Source organism: Phoenix dactylifera, chromosome 1 (assembly GCF_051530095.1).
Source record: "Phoenix dactylifera cultivar Ajwa chromosome 1, Ajwa_hap1_PhDact_Kaust_v1.1, whole genome shotgun sequence".
Lineage (NCBI taxonomy): Eukaryota > Viridiplantae > Streptophyta > Magnoliopsida > Arecales > Arecaceae > Phoenix > Phoenix dactylifera.
This window is the reverse complement of record NC_143190.1, coordinates 14,353,354-14,374,713: the sequence shown is the minus strand read 5'-3', so window position 1 is coordinate 14,374,713 and position 21,360 is coordinate 14,353,354. Positions and strand designations below refer to the sequence as shown.

Below are 21,360 nucleotides of genomic sequence, written 5' to 3'. Positions count from 1 at the left end.
TTATATCCAAGCATAACACTTCTTTTATCATAAAATTTCCACTTCAAGTATCAGTTGATTTGTTACATTAGGACATATACAAATAAAAAAATATGCTATTTTTCAGGCTCAAAATACAGTAAATCTGCTCGATGATCTACTATTGCTTACAATAGCCACCCATGCTAGGGCATCTGCTTCAACTTTGATAATCCGACTTGGGTTCAAACATGCGTGCATGGATGATGTCTGAATGAATTTTTAAACATGATAATCAACTCTGGCGGGTTAGCTTGAGAAACAAGGAGTATGTTCCATCACCATAATTCCAGCTCACGGATCAATGTCAAGCGAGCAAGCTCTCCACATACTCCAAAGCTCTATTTTTGACGTGCTCTATCCTGTCGTCATCACCACGAGCCTTCTCGTACTCTAGATACTTCTTAAACAAGAACTGCAAATATAGAGTAAGACGATGTTATAGATCATTATTTGCTATTTAGCAAGAATATTGAAGACAATGCACTAAAAGTTCTCCAGAAAACCATGATAATGCATTCTCAAGAAAATTATGCCATGACGATACAATTTTGCAATTTAAAGACTACTAGAAAAATCAAGTATAATAATATGAAATCATATCAACTGTCTGGTATAACACAAACTCAAGGGTATAGTTTACTTGATGCTCTAATCACAACCAACTTGCAAATTGGTATAACCACGCCCACACAAGATGGTGTTTGGTCTAACATGAAAAGCCCAGTGCCCTTTTTGGCTAGAACTGGTCGGATAGACCGGGATTGGACCGCTGGGTGAAGGGAGAGAGGGAGCAGTACAAGAGGAACAGAGAGCCTGGAGGGCCGTGCAGCCAACTCCCTGTAGGATCCAAAAAAACAGAGGCACCTCGAGATCTTTTTTTATTTTTTTGATCCCACAGATCAGGCCCCACTACCCTGCTACCCTATTCTCCCTTCCCTGCTCTCTTGCTCCTCCCTCCCTCTATGCACTCTCTCCAGCCATTCCTGCCGGATATGGCAGGAAGTTCCAGACAGGCCTTACGGAATTAGAATTTCTGCATGCAGATTAGTTCACTTAATTCACGTGCCCTAACTTTATTCTCAGATGTTTGTGAATTAGCTAGCATGTATATTTTGATAAATCCACACTATTTTATTAATAATCTAGTAAATAAACACAAATTTTATTTTTAAATTAAATATGAATTCTTATTTTAGAATATAAATAAAAAAGGCAGAGGTATTCATCCTACTGCAAAAGATCATTGGGAAAGAATGAACTGCGAACAACTCACTCAAAACCAAGTGAACCAACAAAACAGAACTACGGACCTAAGGTTCCAAGTGCATTACCACCTTCGTTAATGAGAACTTGACCGTCCTTTTCTTGTAGTTCCACTCCATAGTTTCAAAGTTGACAGACAATTGATGAATGCAATAAAAAAAGTTGAAATGCATATAGCTAAATGGCTCACCCAAATAATTTTCTGTTTAATGCTTTTAGTATAGAGAGAGAGAAACAAGAAGCATATACATTGAATAATGCTAGCATAATCACTGGTTGATGCGAGGCCAATTTAGTGCATCAGATAACATGCACTGCTTAAGATTTCAGTTATTCATATGACCCTTTAAAAAGCTTCGCATACATGTGCAATATTCTTGTTGGAAGAGAAAGGGTTTAAACAGCTTGATATTTTCTTAATTGTGGGACGCTATAAAAGAATGAGACAGAGAATGTGTCTACAATAGCTCTGCAAAGGGGCATGCACCTTCATTTTTTTTGGTGGAAGACTCAGAGATGTTGCCCGTTCAAATAATGCACGTATCACTTCCACATCACCCAGGCGAATTTCCTGCCAAAGAGAGATGTATCAGGGAAGGTAACTCCAGCACAAGGCAAACACTTGAATCCTGAATATTAGAGGGGCTGAGAGTACTTACTTGATCGAGGTATATGCTCCAAAGGTCTGTTCTCTTGGGATACTCCCGCAATATACCTTCAAACATAGACCGTCCTCTATCAGGCACACCACACTTGAATTCTAGGATAGCAGTCTGGGAGATGAATTTAATATGCTTGTTGTGTGGCAGACTCAGAAGAGCACGGTTTACAATAGGCTGAATTCCATCTTTGCGTTGCTTCATGAAGCTTTGAACACAGTGTAGCCAGACCTACAATACCACAAGGGATTTCAGCTTGTCGTATTTGGGATGATGGATAAATTCCATCACTTACCTTGCATGAGTTTTTGAACTTTTTGGTCATTCTCTCCAGAAGCTCATCTGCCAGCTTGTGTTGTTCAGTCCTTTCATACATTCCCAGAAGAGCTAGATGCAATTTTTTGGGATCACAGTACTGCAATGCTCTCTGGAAGGTTTTCTTAACAGCCTCCTGATAATGGCACAGTATTAGTTTGTGCCACTAAACAAAAGATAGAATAGACTGTAAAAGATCTCCATTTTACCTCAGGTGGACTTCCATATTCATTTTCTAGATTAAAATATGCTACCCAAATATTAAGCTTTTCCCCCTCTTCTCTGATGTTTATTGTTCTCAGAGCCCTTCAAAACACAAGATAAAATCAATCGTCAAGAAACAGAAAGGCTCTGATATAGTAGACATAGTAACTACAGTATGTTGGCAGATTGAACATTTTTTGCTTTTTTTTAGGTCAATACGCCGTGTTATAGTCAGTACAAATTCAGCACAATATTCTAAGACAATAAAACAGTTTCATATAAACTATGTATACATGCACACATGCACGCATGCATGCACGTATGTATATATTCACATAGGGCTGGAAGTGGGCTCGGGCCGGCCCGAAGCCCATCGGGTCGGGATGCCCGCAGGCCGGGCTATGGGCAAGACCCAATGCATTTCAGGCCGGGCTCGGGCTGAATAATTAAGCCCATTCTATTTCGGGCCGGGCTCAAGTATCTCATTGGCCCGGCCCGGGCCCGGCCCAAGCCCGAGCCCAAGCATTTTGTACAAATTATAGAGGGTTGACAGCATGTTGGAAGCTTGTTGCAAATTGTTCCCAAACTTCAAAAAAGTATGCCATGAACCAATAGGTTGACCACATGTAAATGAGACAAAATTTATTTTTGACATTAAATTAAATGCTTTATGGCAACCAAATAGGCTCGGGCCGGGCTCGTGATCGGGCCTGGCGGACTTTAGTCCAATCGGGCTAGCCCAATTGGGCTCGGGCCGAGTTTCTGTAAAACTGTTCGGGCCAGGCCCGAAGCCCGGAAAATAATTTCAGACCGGGCTTGGGTAGGGGTGTGGCCCGGCCTGGCCCGGCCCACTTCCAGCCCTATATTCACATAATCTTTTTATTATAAGCAATTTAGAGATAGTGGATCACATCCAATTGTTTGGTGTAGGCCCTCATTATAACGTCAAGACCAACCTCACAAGTGCTATTTTATGGGTGCCAAACAATAGTTCTACTATGTGTGTGTATCTATGCATGGTTATGAGCTAGTGTGTGCATGTATCATATATCACATATGTTTGTGTATATGTATATGTATATACATATGTGTGTATATGTATAAGAGAGAGAGAGAGGTGGACTTGGCTACACTTAAGTGGATCTCCATTCAAAGCAGGCCAAGTCTAGATCGGATGATGGGGGCCTCACATCGATGATCCGAGCTATCGGGCGTGATCTACTACCTCTAAATTGCTTACATTCCAAGATTTGGAGACTCCTAACCTATGCATCAAGTAGTCAAAATACATGGACTAGGGATCTATATGAGTTTGGTGTCTAAGCAGTTTAAAGGTAATAGATCCTTTTCAACAGTTCGGATCATTGATGTAGGACCCCCGTCATCCAATAGACTTGACTGAATTTAATTGATTTATTTGGGTGTAGCCAAGTCCATCTTTCTCTATGTATATATGTATGTTTGTATATACGTTTATGTATGTATACGCATATGTGTGCACGCTAGTTCTTTTAAGGAGCAACCAGGTTAATCCTAATGGAAAACAACAAGGAATACCCTCCTAAAGTTAAAAAGGAGCAGATAGGTTTGGTCATTTCCAAGAGTCAAAAATCTCATGATATCCCTACAGCCCATGAGAAATTGGCTAGTCCTATACATTGAAACTCAAAACCTTATTGAGAAACTTTTTTGCCTTTCTCCTCTAGTTTCTTCTTGCTCCACTCACCACAAGCCCTCTTCCTCTCATCATGTTGCTCAAAGGCCCGCCACCTATTTCTCCCACCACCATACCACCTCTCCTTCCTCCTACCTCCAACCACGACAAACTATGCCGACCACCTATGGTTCCCACATTCCATGCCTCGTCCTCCCATTACCCATCACCAGCTACCACCCACCAACTCCCACGGTCCATCACTTCTCCATCCGCTACTCTCCCTCCCACCTCTCATCCTCTCTTTCTTCCCATTGCCCATGTCTACCCTTCTCCCACTCTTTTCCCATGGCCCACTCTTTTCAAACCTTCTCCATGATCATGGCAATTTGCTGGTTGTTTAATAAACCCATCATAATGCTTTTGATATGGCTACAATGAAGTAATCCACAAGGCTAAACAATATGCTTAAAACCATAAGCCAAAACCAGTCATTGCCTTCTAGAGTCTATGATCAAGAGAGAAAGGGTGATTTTCCAGATACAGAATGTCAGAATTGCTTGCTTTGGGTTTAGCAACATGATTCTAGGATGGTCTGGAGTATCTGAACCAATAAAATTTCTATGTTTAGATGGAAGGAGAGATTTAAGATTCTTTAAAATAGGCAATCATGTTAATATGTTGAATGGTTAAGGAGATGGACTAAAATTTGTTGGGCTCTGAGCTTGCGGGTGTCTGGTCAATAGGACTTGGGTCCTTTGGTTTCCTCACTGCATGCACCGGAGAGAGGCATGCGATTAGAATCCAGATGGTTTCTTTCCTACAGTATTTCTAAAGCAAAAAGAAAAAGAAAACTATTAGGTAGTTGAAACCCTCATTTTTTCTCTCACGAAACAGAAACTTCCCAGATGGCATATCGCCACCATAGCTAGATCAAGACCTCAAATTAAACATGATGAACAGACCAAGTACTTTGTGAGATAAAACCATGAACTAGAATTTTGGAACCTGTGATATATTTGATCAAACATTCAAAAAAACTGAAGTGATTTGACCTGAAGGTTGTACGCAGCATGTTGTGGGTCAGAGGTTATGAAACTAGGAGATGAGGTGGGTTTCAAGGATAAAGGAAGAAAGAAAGCAGGGGAGAAGCTGGCACGGATTGGGGCACAGAAGGAAAAAGAAGTAAAAAAAGAGGAAAGGAAAGGGAAGTACATAGGCTGGGGTTGTAGTTGGATGTTGGGGAAACCAAAATACCATGATTTATTTCATACAGCACACAAAGCATAACATATCGAAAATGTCAAAATAGCACGTTCTGCATTATTTTATTTTATTTTATTTTATTTCATTTCATTCTAGCATTACCTACGGTTGGGACAAGGTCTGATGGTTATAATCATAGAGTGTCTCTAACTCACTCATATTCCACCTTTCAACAGAAATAATAAGTATCACCTTAAAAGAAAAAATAGCAAAGAAGACAAAGAAGGAGGAGGTAAACATTAAATTAAATGAGAAAAAAAATATACAGGGTGAGGCATCAAGTTGGCTAATTTAATGGACAGGTTCCGCAACCTCAAGTCAAAGCCAGCAGTAATTACCGTAATTCATCTCCTCAAATTTCAATATTTTATGAACTTTACATGCTTATTGTACTTTGCTATCTTTGCTGGTACTAAATCATAGATACAATACCTTTTCTTTTCTTTTTTTTAATTTCCTTTTCTTTTTTAAAAAAAAAAAACGATTGAGCATGAGAATTTATGCAACAACAACACACCTTATCAGTGGCCACAAAAAACGTTCAAGAGATCAAAGAAATTACACCTAAACACCATAAGTATGTTTGTCATTTTTGTTTCAATGTAAGTCTCCTTTATTGACCGATATTCCCCACTAAATGTGCTGAATGTGTGGCAGAGTAATAAAGGATTCTACCATTACCTGATTTCCCTTTTCATTTCCTTTCTCATCATTTGTGAGAACTAAAATGATAATAATGCACAAACAGTCTTTTATTTACTCAGGGCTGTGAATATCTTACTGCCAGAGGCATACCGTTCTGCAATGGAGCGTGCTTTTTCAACGTCTGCGAGAGATAACATGAAAGCCATGTACTTTATCCAGACAAAACTACTGTTAGGAGAACTTCTGACCAATTTCTCATATTCATCTGCTGTCTTTGGTATATCCTTCTGTAGATTCCTCTCCTCAGAAGCACTGATTTCTAGCTCCCTATGCAAATGATTGCAATAGTAGCAAATGTAAGTCCAGAGAAGAAATTGTGAAGACTTACCCAACAGTGAGAAGTGACAGAGAGATGAGAGCAGACCTTTCCTCCTTGGCTTTTTTCTTCATGCGTCGAGCACTCTTTTTTGCAGCCATATCAGTCACATTGACAATTTCCTGGCTTACAGTCACATTATCCAAATCAGAACCATCCGAGTCATCAAGAACAACCTGCAGAGGAAGAACAGAAGCCCTTGTTTCCGCTTGTTTGAGAACTGCAGGATCCTCATTATCACACCCAAACATCTTTTCAATATGGGGTAGGTCGTCATTCTGCTGCAAAGCAAGCAATGTACCATCAACACTGTCATCATCTGTACCATGATTTGAGATGATATGAACATCGCTGGCATTTCCAAAGTAAGATTTCTTCATTCCAAGGGATATTCGATGTCTTTCCTCATCAACCTGGCAATTGAAAGTAAGCACACAGGTAGCCAGTTAGATGAACAAACACATCTGAGCATATGTTGGGATATATTATCATGAGGCCCTCAAAACTAATGAAGGGGAATTGTTCACAAGATGGAAGCATGCTGGCTATCAATGCGTGTATATACTTACCTTCAAAACTGTTGCTACAACTCTATCACCTGCTTTATATCTAGTTTCAATGTTATCAATGGGCTCATCTGAAAGTTCTGATTTATGACATAAACCAACCTGTTCAAAGAAAAATTACATCAAATCACTGATTCCAGAGTAATGCCCTCTTGGAGGCTAGGTAAAAGGACATTTACCACGTTGGTGTTATCAATTGCTATAAACAAGCCATATGGCTCAGTCCGTCTAATCTGCCCAGAAATAATATCACTGACATGTAGATTACAGAAAACACCTGGATCAGATTTTGCTACCTCGGTCTTCATATCCGTCTTCAATGTCACCTCAACTCTTTTGGATGCAGGATCCACGGATAAAACCCTGCACAAACCTTTTGTTACCTCGAAGCATCTGACAATCTCTCTCTCTTAATCAAATTATGGTGGATAATTTGATACGTTACCTGCCATGTACAAGTTTTCCGGCTGGAAACTCTTTTTCAGGATTTTCAATGTATCCATCAGACAAATTTGATAGGAGGATTCTAGCATCAATCATTCGAGACAGCATAATGAAACATCCTTTCGAAGTTACACTCTTGACATATCCCTGCACATTCAAAGCAGTAGAGCTACCTGTGATCTCAAATCCTTTATACTGAGACCATTAACAATAATTGTTTTCAACCATTGTTACAAATTACAGTCCAGAGGGAAGAATCCAATTAAGGAAAAAGCAATTACAGAGAAAGATAATTACTCGAGAGATTACTTTCATCTACATATTGTGTTACTGTTCACTCGAATAATTAGATTAAACATGTCCAAGACATACCCCCCCCCCCCCCCCCCCAAACGGCACCGCGGCACCAAAAGAAGAAAAAAATCCTGATACCCTGTAAGTGATACGCAATTAAAGGTGGTTTACCAGATCAACATGTATGCTCCTTATACAAGCAATCCAGCATAAGCAATGTTGTCAGTTTGCCTTCTGTACAGTGTCTTGACACTTCCATGGTGGGAATATTTCTCTTTCACCTGCAGCCACTAGTGCCTTCACTAGGATGTCTGCTTCAAGAATGCCTAAATGTCTTATGGTAAGCTAGTCTTTTGATTACTAGACCGAATATTATGAAGTGGCAAAGGAGCAGTCACACTTCGACTCCAAAAAACCCACATCTGATGCTGATTCTTATGGTGTGACATGCCTCTTACTGCTGATGTCTTAAAAAATACTTCAACCTAGTGTAAGAATGTCTTGTACTGCTACCTTGGATAGGTCAAAAATATAGTCAGAATAAATCTTTTTTTTTATGAAATAAACCTATTCAAATTTCATTTGATTGATCTTAAAGATTTGATCATAACACTCTTATAGTGGGACTCTGAAGGAGGTGCTCTGATATAGGACAGCCTAGGGGAAGGAAGAAATGAGGTCCATACGGCATTAGGGCTGTCTTAATTGTTTGCAGGAATTTTAGGTTTGAACCTCAATATTCAGTAAAGTTGAAGTAGAAAGTTAATGTTCTAGAAAAGAGTGGGTAATAGATGACTGTTATATAACCTAGGGTTTAATCTAGGGCCTAACTTGGTTGTTAAAGTTTTCTGCCATTGTAATCAAAATCAAGAACTAGCTTGGAATTCTCTGGGAATAACTGATATTGATATGACACAAAAGACCTAGATAACATAACATGATTAGAAGACAGTTTACAACTTTAAAAGAAGACAGTTTACAACATTAAAAGAAGAAGAGCTGGAAAGTAGCAGACAGTTAGTGCCCTCACACCAAAGGAAACCTAGACCCCACACGTCCACTGCAAAATCGAAGCACAAGAGAAAACAATCAATGAACTCATTAATTTCTCCCATCAAATCTCTTTGCATAAAGAAGTGAACCTCCCCTTTTACTGACTTTTTATAGTCAAGACCTTCCCAAAAGAAAGGAAAATCAAATGTTTCCAAGAAATGCAAATTTTGGATTCCCCTCAAAACCAAGCAGAAAAGTATCAAAACTACCTAAAAAGCATAATCTTAGCGACATGAAGAGATTCCCCCACCCAACCTATACCTAGAATAGAACCGATGCACATAAATCCTACTTAAAATAGAGCCTAGAAACCTACCAATAATGCGCTCTAAAAATCTATCCGGAATTACTATAAAACTGAAAATGAATTTTAATAACTACTCTATATCTTCTATAAATCTAAATAAGTGACCTCTGCAGATTTCTCTGTAATGCCATTCACATGATTTATCAAAATGAAGCTTTTTCTAATGTGACTTTGTATGCACGGATTTACGGACATAAAGTCAATGTCGGCTATTCTAAAAAACCAACCCGGCACAAAGTCGATCATCATTTTGTTCGTCTTGTTTTCTGCTATTTGATTTTCTACTGTTTCCAGAAAGCAAAATTTTAACATGCCTCAAATCTTATATAGAGTAAAAGCCTTGTAAGAATGCTTATACTAAAAATTGTTTTAAAGATATATTTGAGATTAGTAAAGTCTCTACTGCACCTAAATGAAGCACATAAAGACATCATTCTTGTTCTAGCTTTACGGTAGAGATTCCTGAGCATCCTCGATCATCCAACTTGCTAGAGGTCACAGCTTGGGTTTAGGTGTTTGAATGGCTTTGGAATCAACTGAATAATCCAACTTCAATAAATTTTGCTCATCCACAGTTCATTTATCAAAGAATCTACAACCAAACTACTTAACGTATATAAGATGCATGCAAAATATGTGCATGTATATGCATATATATCTTGATGTACCATTTGCATAGAAACTATATAAGTGGTCAAGGTCCGCCGAACAGGTATCAGGACCCGTACTGGTCAGCGGACGGGCCGGTACGATACCGGTTCGGTACCGTACCAATACAGTACGATAGAGTGTGACGGTTCAGAACCAGGACGCCCATTTTTTTGGCAGAGTTTTTCAAGTTGATTTAATTGGTAATCAATGTTTTTTAACTTTTTCAATGATTTTAAGTATAATTTGATTTTTTTTAAAAAAAAATTATATTTTTAGACTCCCAATTAACTTAAATGATGCATCTTATTGTTTTAAAATAATACAAATCATAAAATGATTGGTGAGATGTTGCATGCCACAAGAAGCAACATGAAATATCCTTAAATAAAGCAGTAAGATGAAAAATATAAAATAATACAATCAATTACATATATTTAAAGTACAACATACGTATCGATATATAAAATCTTGGATCATCAACTCATAAATATCCGGATCACAGCATAGTCAGGAGGCACATCAACCCACCCCTCTAACCAAGTGGCGTTGTAGTCTTGTATGTTTATCCAATAAGAAAAGCGCTCCGGATTATAAGCACTCTCGAATTTCTCGCTGAAGCTCTAGTTCTAAGCGGTGTCCTCGGGCTGATAAAACAGTTGTAAAGTGGCTCATTAGGATAAGCCGACAGCAAAATCCGACCCATAAGATACGCCAAGCTGCATAGGGTAGTAACCACCAGAAGATGCCTCAGATGCACATATCCATATCCGTATCTATATGGTCATAGACTACCTGTGGCTGCGGGCAATAGGATTCAATATACGACTTGAAACCTGATACATTTATGGATCCTACTCCATGCAAGATCATCTACAACTGCATCGTGTCCTGAATGACCTCGAGGAGCTCGTCTCCTATATGCAATCGAATCCTGACAGGCTCCACTAGATCATGCACCGTGGTCCTTGTCCTGTGTAACATGCATAAACTGAGATTCACGAGTAAATCGAAGACCATCCTGCGACTGTCTCATAAACAATGGTCTTATTTCCTCCACTTCCTCTTTAGCAAACAGAACTACTGCTCCTGGTCTCTGAATTTGAGTGAACTGACTCCTCGACACTCCATTAAAGCTGCAGGTGCCTTTTATTTTTTTTTTGGTGTGCTAGGCAATTGCCTTCTTACCTTTCATGCCACTCGCTACCTGCTTACCCTTCGTGCCCCTCTCTGTCTAGCTATATTGGGACGCATATCGCTCTTCTGATCGAGTCGACCGGATAACGTAGTGCCTCGTCTAAGCATCTTTCGATCATATCTAAGGATGTCTCAGACAAGGAGTCATGTGGTGACCGGCTCTCTTATGACCATAGCTGATCAGCTGGAAGGATGTATGTAATATTGATCTATGCCTATTGCCATGCATCGACCCTAGCCTTGCTAGCTATGAAGTTGACCGGTCGTGGAGGCGATCCTCGTTAATCAAGCTCCGGCTCCTACTGCTGGCCCACAAGCCATCCAATCATAGGATCATCCTCATCATCAACGAAAGCACTATGGATCGAATCTATATACTTTAGCTCCACTTCCTTCTGAATGCACTTCAACCTCAACCTCAAATTGTAGTGAATATATACATAATCCTTGAGGCGCTTCTATGTCAAACGATTTCTCTGGTTGTTGTGGATGAGGGCGAAGGTGGACCAGTTGCGCTCACAGCCACTCGAGGAGACCGTTTGGAAAAGGATCCGGATAGCTAGCCGCTTAAGATTTTTTGCAGACAAACCAAAATTAATCCACCATTTAGATGCAAAAATATTGAAGAAAATTACATATAAGATAGCACCATATTAATAACCATCTAACACCAGGTAAATGTCCTGATGTGTAACATACATGGATTCATGCTTTTTTACTTACGACAGCTGTCGGTTCCCTCTTTAAATATTTTGTTCTGTGAAAAAGAACCATGTTGTATTATATTAATAATGAAAGATACCAGTTAACTTACACATGTTTCCTAAGTTAACTCTTCGAGACATAGGACACAACTTCTGGATCAGGCTCCATTTTGTAAATCACATTACGAAGAGCAACCAGAAGTTCGTCATCCATATCAATTCTAGCTATGGTATACTGAAACCGAGGGTTCAGATAGTATGCTGCAGATAGAGTTCGTTATTATCTTAGTAAAATTGTACAAGTACAGGAACACTCTAATTTTCAATATTCTTGCTTACCTGCTAGATGCAAGTCCCTACCCATCTGGTAGTCCCACCGCCGCTCAAAGATGTCGATGTACTCGTGGGCATACGTCGGATCTGCCTCCATAATCTGAATCTTTGTCCTCAACATCATGTGATACAAAAAGTACATTTGGAGGTACCTCTCGCTGTCCATGACCCAAAGGACTTCATACAATGATCTGATAGCCTTTACTATCGTAGTGGCTCGCTTTCAGAATGTCTATCTCGTCACCAAGTCTTCGACAATGCTCCCTTCAGTGTCGGCTCTCGCATATCTACTTTTCTGCCACTCAGGACTGACAAACATCTGATGTATTCTCAAGAAGGCTATTAAGTACAACGTAGTTGGTAGCAAATCGCGTGACTCATGGTCTCAAGATCTCACCCTGCATGCCTCCTCATCAGTGAAAGAATCCATTGTTATAAATAAATCTAGTGATGGTTTGGGTTGTCTTCATTATCTGCTACACCCTATGAACCTTCGCAATATCCATCAACATGAGGTCGATACAATGTGCAGTACATTGGGTCCACAATATATGGTCATCGCTTCAAGATCTTTCCGGCAGCCTTATATTCTGGCCCATTATCAGTAATGACCTGCACAACATTCTCCTCTCCTACCTAATCAATCACCTCCATAAGTTTGAGGATGTACGCGGCGTCGTGCACCTAATCAGAAGCATCAACCGACTTGTGAAAAAAATTCTCATATCATAATATGTCAAAAAGATAATGCTCCACCTGATAGAACCAATCCAACCATCAGTTCATATGTAGGCCACTTGCTCTTGTATGAGACAATCAATTTCTCCAGCTCCTTGTTATGTCTAGAAGCTCACCGTAGATATCTTTCGAGCTTGGAGGATCTATACTAGAACCTAACAATGAATGCTACATATATTTTTCTAAGCTCGTGGGCTTGCATCAAAGGCTACTTATTTTTCAATTTTTTTCAAATTTAGGCCCAGGCCAATGTGTGCATGATCACATCAAAACTTGAATAAATTGATACCAAATTTTGCTGGAGAGTAGCTTGCATGCCTCTAAATACGTTTCTGATTTTATATTTTATATTTTTATTATTTTTTATTTTTAATTCAAAAATATATTTTTAATTTTCAAAATTATATATAATCCAAAAATTAAATGTCATCATGTACATCATCCATAGATCTACAACATATAATAAAATCAAGCCCAAATTAAAAAATTTGGCATGACCTCTTCTTTTGCAATTTTCGAGCTACTTTATTAAGCCCCAAAAACAAATGAGGAAATGAGATAGGGGAGAGGAAGCATACTTTATTAGGCTTGGATCTTCCTTCTAAAATGTTGAATCGGTGTCAATTTCGCTGTGAGGGGAAGGAGAATTTTTTCCGCTTCGAGCCTTTCCAACATCATTTTATCACCAATACAAAGGAGAGGAGGGCCTAGTTTAGAACCTAGTCAACTCAGCGCGAGCCAGATGGTTCGCACCGAGTTCGAACGGAACCGTCCGTTTCCGAACGGTTCGGGCCAGTACGGTCTGGTTCGGACCTTTTCCGGCCGACTCCGGTCAGTTCAGAACCGGTTCCGGCCGGTTCGTGGCTGGAACCAATTTCGATGGCCGAACCGACCTGGTTTCCCACTGGGTCGGCTCGGTTCGGGCCGAACCGGGTTGTTTGGTCCGGTTCGGCCATCCATGTACGTGGTGTTTGTGCTTTGTATAAACAAGCATGCACGCACACATACATGAGAAGCGTTAAAATCCATCTTTGAGGATTGCAGGCTCAATCTTATGAATGTAAAATGAACAATGAAACATCTAAATTGAAAGGAAATGCCATTAAACACAGCAAACAACACCCAAATGCCTAGATGCCATAAAAGCAATGCCCAACCATATCTGCTTGATAACTTTCAGACTGGAAAGAGGTGAGAAAGTAGTGAAGGGCGAACTTGTGGGTTTAAGAGAAACTGTTGATCCAGACGTGTCCAAATTGACAATACTAAAATCTGAGGATTTATTTTATCCCTGAACTTTATGAATTCAAAATCTGATGAGCTCACAATTGGTCAGGTCCTCCATTAGAGCTGTCAGTTTCTCCTTTTCCTGCTCTGACTTCCCACATCTTTCCACCAACACAGCTGCAAAATATATTAAAATATAGTTCTTTGATTTATGGTTTAGAAGCACCAAGGTCAGTTCAACTTTTTGTTTCTTTTGTGTATCAGAAATGTATGGATTATGATTGCTAGTTTGGATTCTCAATTTGTATGGCATATGATGTTCATTGTTTTGTTGGTAACCATCTGATTTTTTTTTAATAATGATCGACAGTATTGATCCTTAATGTATAATGCCCATCGATAATTTGGATGTTTCTACCAGACAAATGAAATTTACACGGATCTGGATGCTTCTAAACCATAAACTATATCAAAATACTCTTTTGCAGAAACTGAAAAGCCTATTTCATGATACTTGATACAAAAAAATAGGTAATTTAGAAAACTTATTCAAATTTAGGTTTGAGGCATTTCAGATGTGGTTCATCATGTTGAACTATGCAGATATTCAATTTAGAAGTTCCATGATTGAAAGGCCCCAGCAAAACAAGCAAGCAAAATCTCTGCTGGCTGTGGCAAGAAACCCGGGTTCAAATCCTGCCTACACCAAAGGTTTGCGGGGTTGGGGTGTTTGGGGGAGGACTGCCCCCAAAGGTTTATGTACCAGTTTGTCCCAGAAGGCTATGGTACCAGTACGATTCCGGTACCAAATGAACCAAGACAATCAGAATCAACAAGTATAAAAAGTAATTGGTAGTCCATATGAATTTGTTGATACACAAGCAGGACAGATCATATAGACCGGTTCAAGCGAGAGGCAGCATCTGAAGCCACACCGGTGTCATTTTTCTCTAAATGGTATGTGTTATCATACAAAACTAACGGTATTTAAATCCCAGGCTATCCCCATTATGTAGTCCATTGCCTACTGGTCTTTTCTACCCGAAAAAAAAGGGAAGTTCCATCATTGAATTTGCATTGAAAGGATTAAGGCTTCAAACCAAAAAGAATTCTCTACAACACAAAGAGCTCACCCTACACATTATAAGGCTATCATGTCGCTTAAATAACTGCAATAAAAGCACTAATGCCCGTTTGTAGCAAGTGTTGATTGGTGCATGTACCATGGTAGCCCTTGATTACCACAAGCACGATTCACTTCTTCTTAAAAGCTAAAAGCTAAAAAAGTTCCACATAAATCACACCTCATTGCACCACATGAGACATAAAAATAATTCATAATTTAATGCATAAAGCAGTACATCTTTCAAATCTAAGAGTAAGCAAATAAACAGTCATAACAAATAATTTCCACAAATATTGGCAGTTCTTGATGATAATTGTCAATAAGATGACTGCATAATATCACTAATTAAGCAGTGTTCAAATAAACAAAAGCAATACAAAAAGAAAAGAACTACCTGCACATCCATGTTAGGATGAAGATCTTCAATCTTTTCAAACCGCTTGATGTGAGTATTCCTACAATGCATAATAAGCCTTCTTAAAATCTTATTCCCATAAAGAAAGAATACATAATTAATCATGCAAGAAAGTTATATTGAATAGGTATTTACCAAGGAGGCATCTTTTATGCTTTTCTACTTAACTAATAAGTATTATGTACCATATGACCGCTCTAACAATTTCATGTACCTCTTTTATCCTCATACACATGTTTCGAAAATATTAACACTACCAATGCATTGTACAGACTACAGAGTACTGCTGTATTAGACTGCATTTGAAATTATTTAAGAAGCTCAAATAGTGTGTCTAATTTTGTAGTTGCCTTTGAAATGGTGCCAATATCCAGGGAGGATAAGCAGAGATATAATGAAGAGTTGTAAAAAATATACTCTGTATATGACATACAATGTGCGCATACAAAAGTGCCAAATCTAGAAGTGCATATACGTTAATTGTATTGATATGACCTGAAGATTCTTTATCATAAATATATCCAGGTAAAGGCACACATTGCATGGATCTGATATATATACAAGAACTATACTCTGATAGGACACATTAGATAGATTTTATTCCCCTCATTTTTTTAATTAAGAATACAGACAATCATTCCCCAAGGCTGGATTTATTAGTTAAATTGATTCAAACCCTCATTCATATCCATCACTATTGCCTGCCTTTATCCCATCCTACGAAGCATCACTTCATAAGCAGGTAAAAAGAACGAAATAGGTCCGCAAAATATTGAATAAGACGAATAAAGTATACACAAGGAGATAAGCTGGCAGGAAAATATACCAAATTAAACAAAAAGACCATAGCCATAACAAACAGAACATATCCCATCTATTTGGTGACAGACTAAACTGCACAAGAAAAAAAAAGCCTGAACATATTTCATAGTGATGTTAATACCAAATAGGTTCCGAGACGAATAACATTCAGCCCATATATTTTTTTGCTTAGGCGACATATTTTTACAAGAATACAAAATGATTACATGATAATATTCAGTGCAACTTCCAGCTGTGTATAAAACATTAGGGCCTTGTATGGTCCATGAATAAACAGCAACAACCCTACAAAAAGCCACTTATTCAGCTTTATTCTGCGAACCAGGACAAAGCATGTCAGAGGAAGAATATTTTTGGGATTTCAGGAAACCGGAAGAGAACCCTTAATTCACTTATTCCTCTTAAATCCAGATAAAACATTTCAACCAAAACAGTCTTTAGTTGTATCCACACTTATTCAGCTTTATCCTTACATTTGTATCCTTACATATGACAATAATTAAATATGATATTTTTCATGATTGAACTGACAGAATAATGATACGGCAAAGTCTTTGCCACTTACAAATTGTTGTCAAGCGCTGTAGAATTAACTGATTGGATGTCTTGTAATGAAGAACGTAGAGACAGATCAACATGTGCAGTTCCCTCCGATGAACGAGTTATTTCCAGGATCTTACATTTGACAAATTGGCCTTCATGATATCCTGATAGGGGTTGAGCAACCCATGCATCTACAAGTTCAGTATAATGAGCCTTTCCAAAAAGATGAGGCCCAATCTGCACAAGCAGCCCGCTAACACCAGGAAGGATTCTCTTGACTTTACCACCAACAATATTACCTTGTAAAATGTGCTCAGCACAATTCACATTAGAAACTCTATTTTCTTGAATGTCTACCTTTACAATTTCATGATCAACCGATGACTCAGAAACGAAAGAAGATAGGCATGATGTCAATCTCAACAGCTTTTTTTCTTTATTAGCGCTTACGATTTTGCCTTTGACAGCTTGTCCCACACTGTAACGTTGCTGAAATTCTTGAAGCTCACCAGGTTCACAAGAACTATCAAGGAAAAAAATATGAGCCATGACGTATCGAGACACAGTTAACCAGACCCACTCACCATCCACCTTGACAACATATCCCTTGACAATGCTTCCCACTGAAAAATTGAACTCCTCGGCAGTGGGAATCTTCGTCGATTCTCCTGTGTAAGAATTACACGAGAATTTTTCCAACTCAGAATGACAACTATCTGAAAATTGCTAAGAAGATGAAATAACAAGTAAACAGAGACAAATTAAAAAAGAGCAGCGGGTATTACATTGAATGGTGCATAAAAATATAGTTTCTACAAAGGAATAGGAACGAAGATAAATACAACATCTAAGCAAAATGTTGGCTACATGGTACAAAAATTTTGTTATTCTGATATTCACTCAGTAAACCTTCACCTTAAGCTGCTTGTCGTTTTATGATGGTTCAAGGCATTCAGAAAGATGTGAATTGCAATAAGAACGAATACTGATGAGAGAAAAGGAGAAATAAAATGATTTTTTTTTAGGGGTGGTGGGGGGGGGGGGGGGGGGGAGGAGGTGTGGTTGGACATTCTGTTTGTTTCATAGTCAGAGCAATAATTGTCAGTTTGATAGATGATAGGTTGAGACTAAAGAGCTTTACATTTTTTGCATTCTGTAGTAAATTGTGAAACTATACCAATTAACATTGTTTTTTATAGAAAGAAAATGCATATTGAGTTGTCTATTAACAAGAAATGATTTGACTATTACACAATAATTATAATAAAAATAAGTAATAAAAAGGTGCTGGAAGATAATTTACATATTCAAGATATAATGGAAACTAAATCCAAGAAAAGATACCTAACGCACCTGTAAGCAGTGAGGGTCTAACCGACAGTTCCCATCGATATCCTTTTCCACTCTTTCCTGACTGCTCAGGCTTCGCAACAATCCGTGCATCAAGCAATTGTCCAATTTTAAATTTACTGAAAGGATTCTCCATATCATGATTATTGTCGAATACCTACACATACAAAAATTGAATTCAAATTAAAGCAACAACAGACGTAGTTAAAAGAAATAACATGAAATTTGGTAAATCAACAAAAATCATACGTAAAATTCACCTCGGTTATATGAATTCTCCCATGAAACCCGGTCCCAAATTTCAAAATAAGTTCAAGAGGTTTTATGTCAATAATCTGGATCAAAGCAATGAGAATTAATCAAGTGATGCTTGAATTTGCAAATTAAAGGACAATCTACATTTAGTAATTCATAAAGAGAAAAGCATTATACCTCGGCTGCAACAAGTGAGCCCACTGTGTAGCTAGACATTTTTTTAGCCCTTTTAGACCTAGAAGTCTCAGAAACCTCACGCGTAGACTTAAGCAGCAGCAATAGTCTTCCAGAAGGACAGGAGCTTGGAAGTGCCCCAACAGTCACAAGGACACTAAAGTTCCAAGAACATTAAAAGAAATAAATACAATGCCATGTTAAATTGTACAATGATCATTTGTAAAGGACATGAATATTAGATAATTATCCTTAAAGAAAAACTAGGCTATAGAAACCTGCAGAAGGCATACAAAAAAGCATATATATGCACAATATAGGCAGTTCATAGAGTCTTAGACACAAATATGAGCTTCAATATTTTAATGCCAAATGAAGTGACACCGCAATGAAAAGCAACCAAAAGATGGAAGATTCCAGAAAGACTGATCAACATCCAATATCATGCATTAACCAAATCAGCAGCACTGCAGTTGGAATATCGCATCTATGATTATCAGCTACTAGCTTGACATAGCATCAGATGTGATTGTTATTGTGGAAATAATATATATGCATTTGTATGAGGTTGACTTTTCTCCTCTTAAAAGACAAGTACTGCTTTAGTGTTTTCAAATCCTAAACCATCTGATTGAAGTTTCAGATCAAATATTTTTCCACATCCTCAGACCACATGCATTTTGCTTGCTAATCATTTGCAAATTGACTCATGCCCACTTCCTCTTCCAATCAAGCCAATTCAACAGCCCTATGTTATTCAGATCATTGCAACCTCACAGTCCCACCTCTCTCGCATTGCACCAAGAAAATAGAAGGCATGCATCCACCATAAATGAAAGACCACCATGGCAAGCATGGTAATCACACCATGAAAAAAATGATCTTAATTGGGTTTTGCGACACACCACTATCACTTAGCTTTTCTTGACTTTGTTCATAAACATCCAAAAGAATACTACAAATAGTGCAGCATAGTAGAACAATATGAATTTCAAATGAGACATAGACAAGAAGACTACTAGGACCAAATCAATGACTAAAAAAGTACAATTCCAAGCCACAGCCACAAGTTTGGTGTTTGCGACTTATTTGGCAATCTTGAAAATTTCAGAATATGGAAAAATCTGGCATATCAGATAAAATTCTGGAGAAATTCAGAATTAAATTGATAGATAATAAATATCCAAATAAAAATATTTGTAAAAATAATAATAAGTATATAAGTTCATCACTGCCAACATGTTTTCATAGTAAAGTCACTTCCTCAGTTTCATAGTAAAGTTTGAATTGGGATTTATATAAGGATTTACAATTTTATGCCACAACCAAAAAAGAAAGCTCCTAGCCAATTCTCTGTGTTAATAGCATATAAAAGGAAAAGAGAAAAAAACATTTTTGTTTCAAAAATATAGAAGGAAGTTAAAATACTCAAGCAAAGAGTTTTCCAGAAAAAGATAAGAGCAAGATTGAGCACTGACTCCTCGAGAAAATTAGGATGTGGGATGGGGTTCATGGTAATCTTTAACTTTCCCAAATTCTGAGAACCAGCCTATTTTCTTCCGCACTTTCACCCATCCATGAGAGGGCGACCTGGTCTCTTAACATGCTCAAGCACCTTGACCTCTCTTGGATTTTTCACAAGATTCATGAACTTTTCAGTTAGTTGCAATCCATTTATGAATAAATGAATAATTCATCAAACAACTCCGTTGCATTTTTATTGTGGTTTGTAAATAATTCATGATATTTTTAAAAAGACAGCTGAGTCCATTTCCTATGATCCAAGCAAAAGAAAGGCACATAAGGTAAGCCCAATTCAAATAAAAGATAACTTTAAGGAATAAAAAAGATGGCAAAGCCACAATTAGAAGGCAAGAGGCTAGCCTCCACCTACTGAAATGAAAGTGAAAAGGTGCCAATAAAAAGCTTAATTTGAATAAATAAAATAAAAAAGGTTTTTTTAATTAAAAATATTAAAAACTATAACTTTTAAAAAAACAAACAACAAGAAAAACAACTAAAGAAGCACAGATAAGCGCAAACCTGCAACCTTATGTTTTTGACAAATGGGAAAAATACAATCTAGGATACCAAATGAGTCTTGAGATAGAGATAGATATGGCCTAAACCATGGTGCCAAAAATAGGAAACCAAAATTTCGTCCCAAGGGAAAAGAGGAATATGCAACTGCTTATAGACCTCCAACTCCACACTTAATCACTACTGTTTAGTCATGCTGATGAATTTGACCGGAGAAAGAGGATGAAAATGCAAAAACTGACCCAGTCAACAATATAGTCAACATTCATCACTTTCAACTATCGTCATTTATAAATAGTGGAGAAAACCAACTATTGGAATTCAAAGAGGGTGCAAACAACCCATGATGACAGATAGGAAACAGAAACCTATTATAGGCAATTTAGTAAAATGGTGCACGGAAATGCAAAGAGTGAGAATGAAAAATTAAATGTCACATGATGACCAGCCAAGATTCCAAGATATAGGCTGAAGACCTAGAACAATTTGATTTAAGTTACAGCAAATGGAGCATATCCATGCTTACAGCAAGATTCTGAAAGGTCAAATTAAGGTCGACGGAATTGGTACCAGGCACCGTACCGATTCTTCGGCGACACGAGTCGGTACGGGTCGTGCCAAGCCAGGCCCGCACCAACGGAGGAGACGACACGCAGACCAAGGGAGAGAAAAAGAGAGAGAGAAGGGGGAAAGGGAGAGAGGCCGGCGGAGGGTGGTGGAC

The 21,360-nt window shown here is 38.2% G+C and overlaps 1 protein-coding gene across 1 annotated transcript in view; it reads right to left on the bottom strand.

Moving 5' to 3' along the window:
- Positions 1–21,360, bottom strand: part of LOC103706723 (RIBOSOMAL RNA PROCESSING 5) — a 49,802-nt gene continuing 28,442 nt past the window's right edge. The window contains exons 26-40 of the mRNA XM_008790941.6: positions 18,603–18,756; positions 18,431–18,505; positions 18,174–18,327; positions 16,843–17,488; positions 15,435–15,495; positions 7,415–7,560; positions 7,149–7,332; positions 6,973–7,071; positions 6,452–6,816; positions 6,178–6,354; positions 2,468–2,564; positions 2,239–2,394; positions 1,944–2,174; positions 1,772–1,855; positions 1–433 (exon numbers count right to left, since the gene is read on the bottom strand). Coding sequence (XP_008789163.4) covers positions 326–433; positions 1,772–1,855; positions 1,944–2,174; positions 2,239–2,394; positions 2,468–2,564; positions 6,178–6,354; positions 6,452–6,816; positions 6,973–7,071; positions 7,149–7,332; positions 7,415–7,560; positions 15,435–15,495; positions 16,843–17,488; positions 18,174–18,327; positions 18,431–18,505; positions 18,603–18,756 — 2,737 coding nt within the window. The 3' untranslated portion in view covers positions 1–325. The remainder of the gene's footprint in view (positions 434–1,771; positions 1,856–1,943; positions 2,175–2,238; positions 2,395–2,467; positions 2,565–6,177; positions 6,355–6,451; positions 6,817–6,972; positions 7,072–7,148; positions 7,333–7,414; positions 7,561–15,434; positions 15,496–16,842; positions 17,489–18,173; positions 18,328–18,430; positions 18,506–18,602; positions 18,757–21,360) is intronic.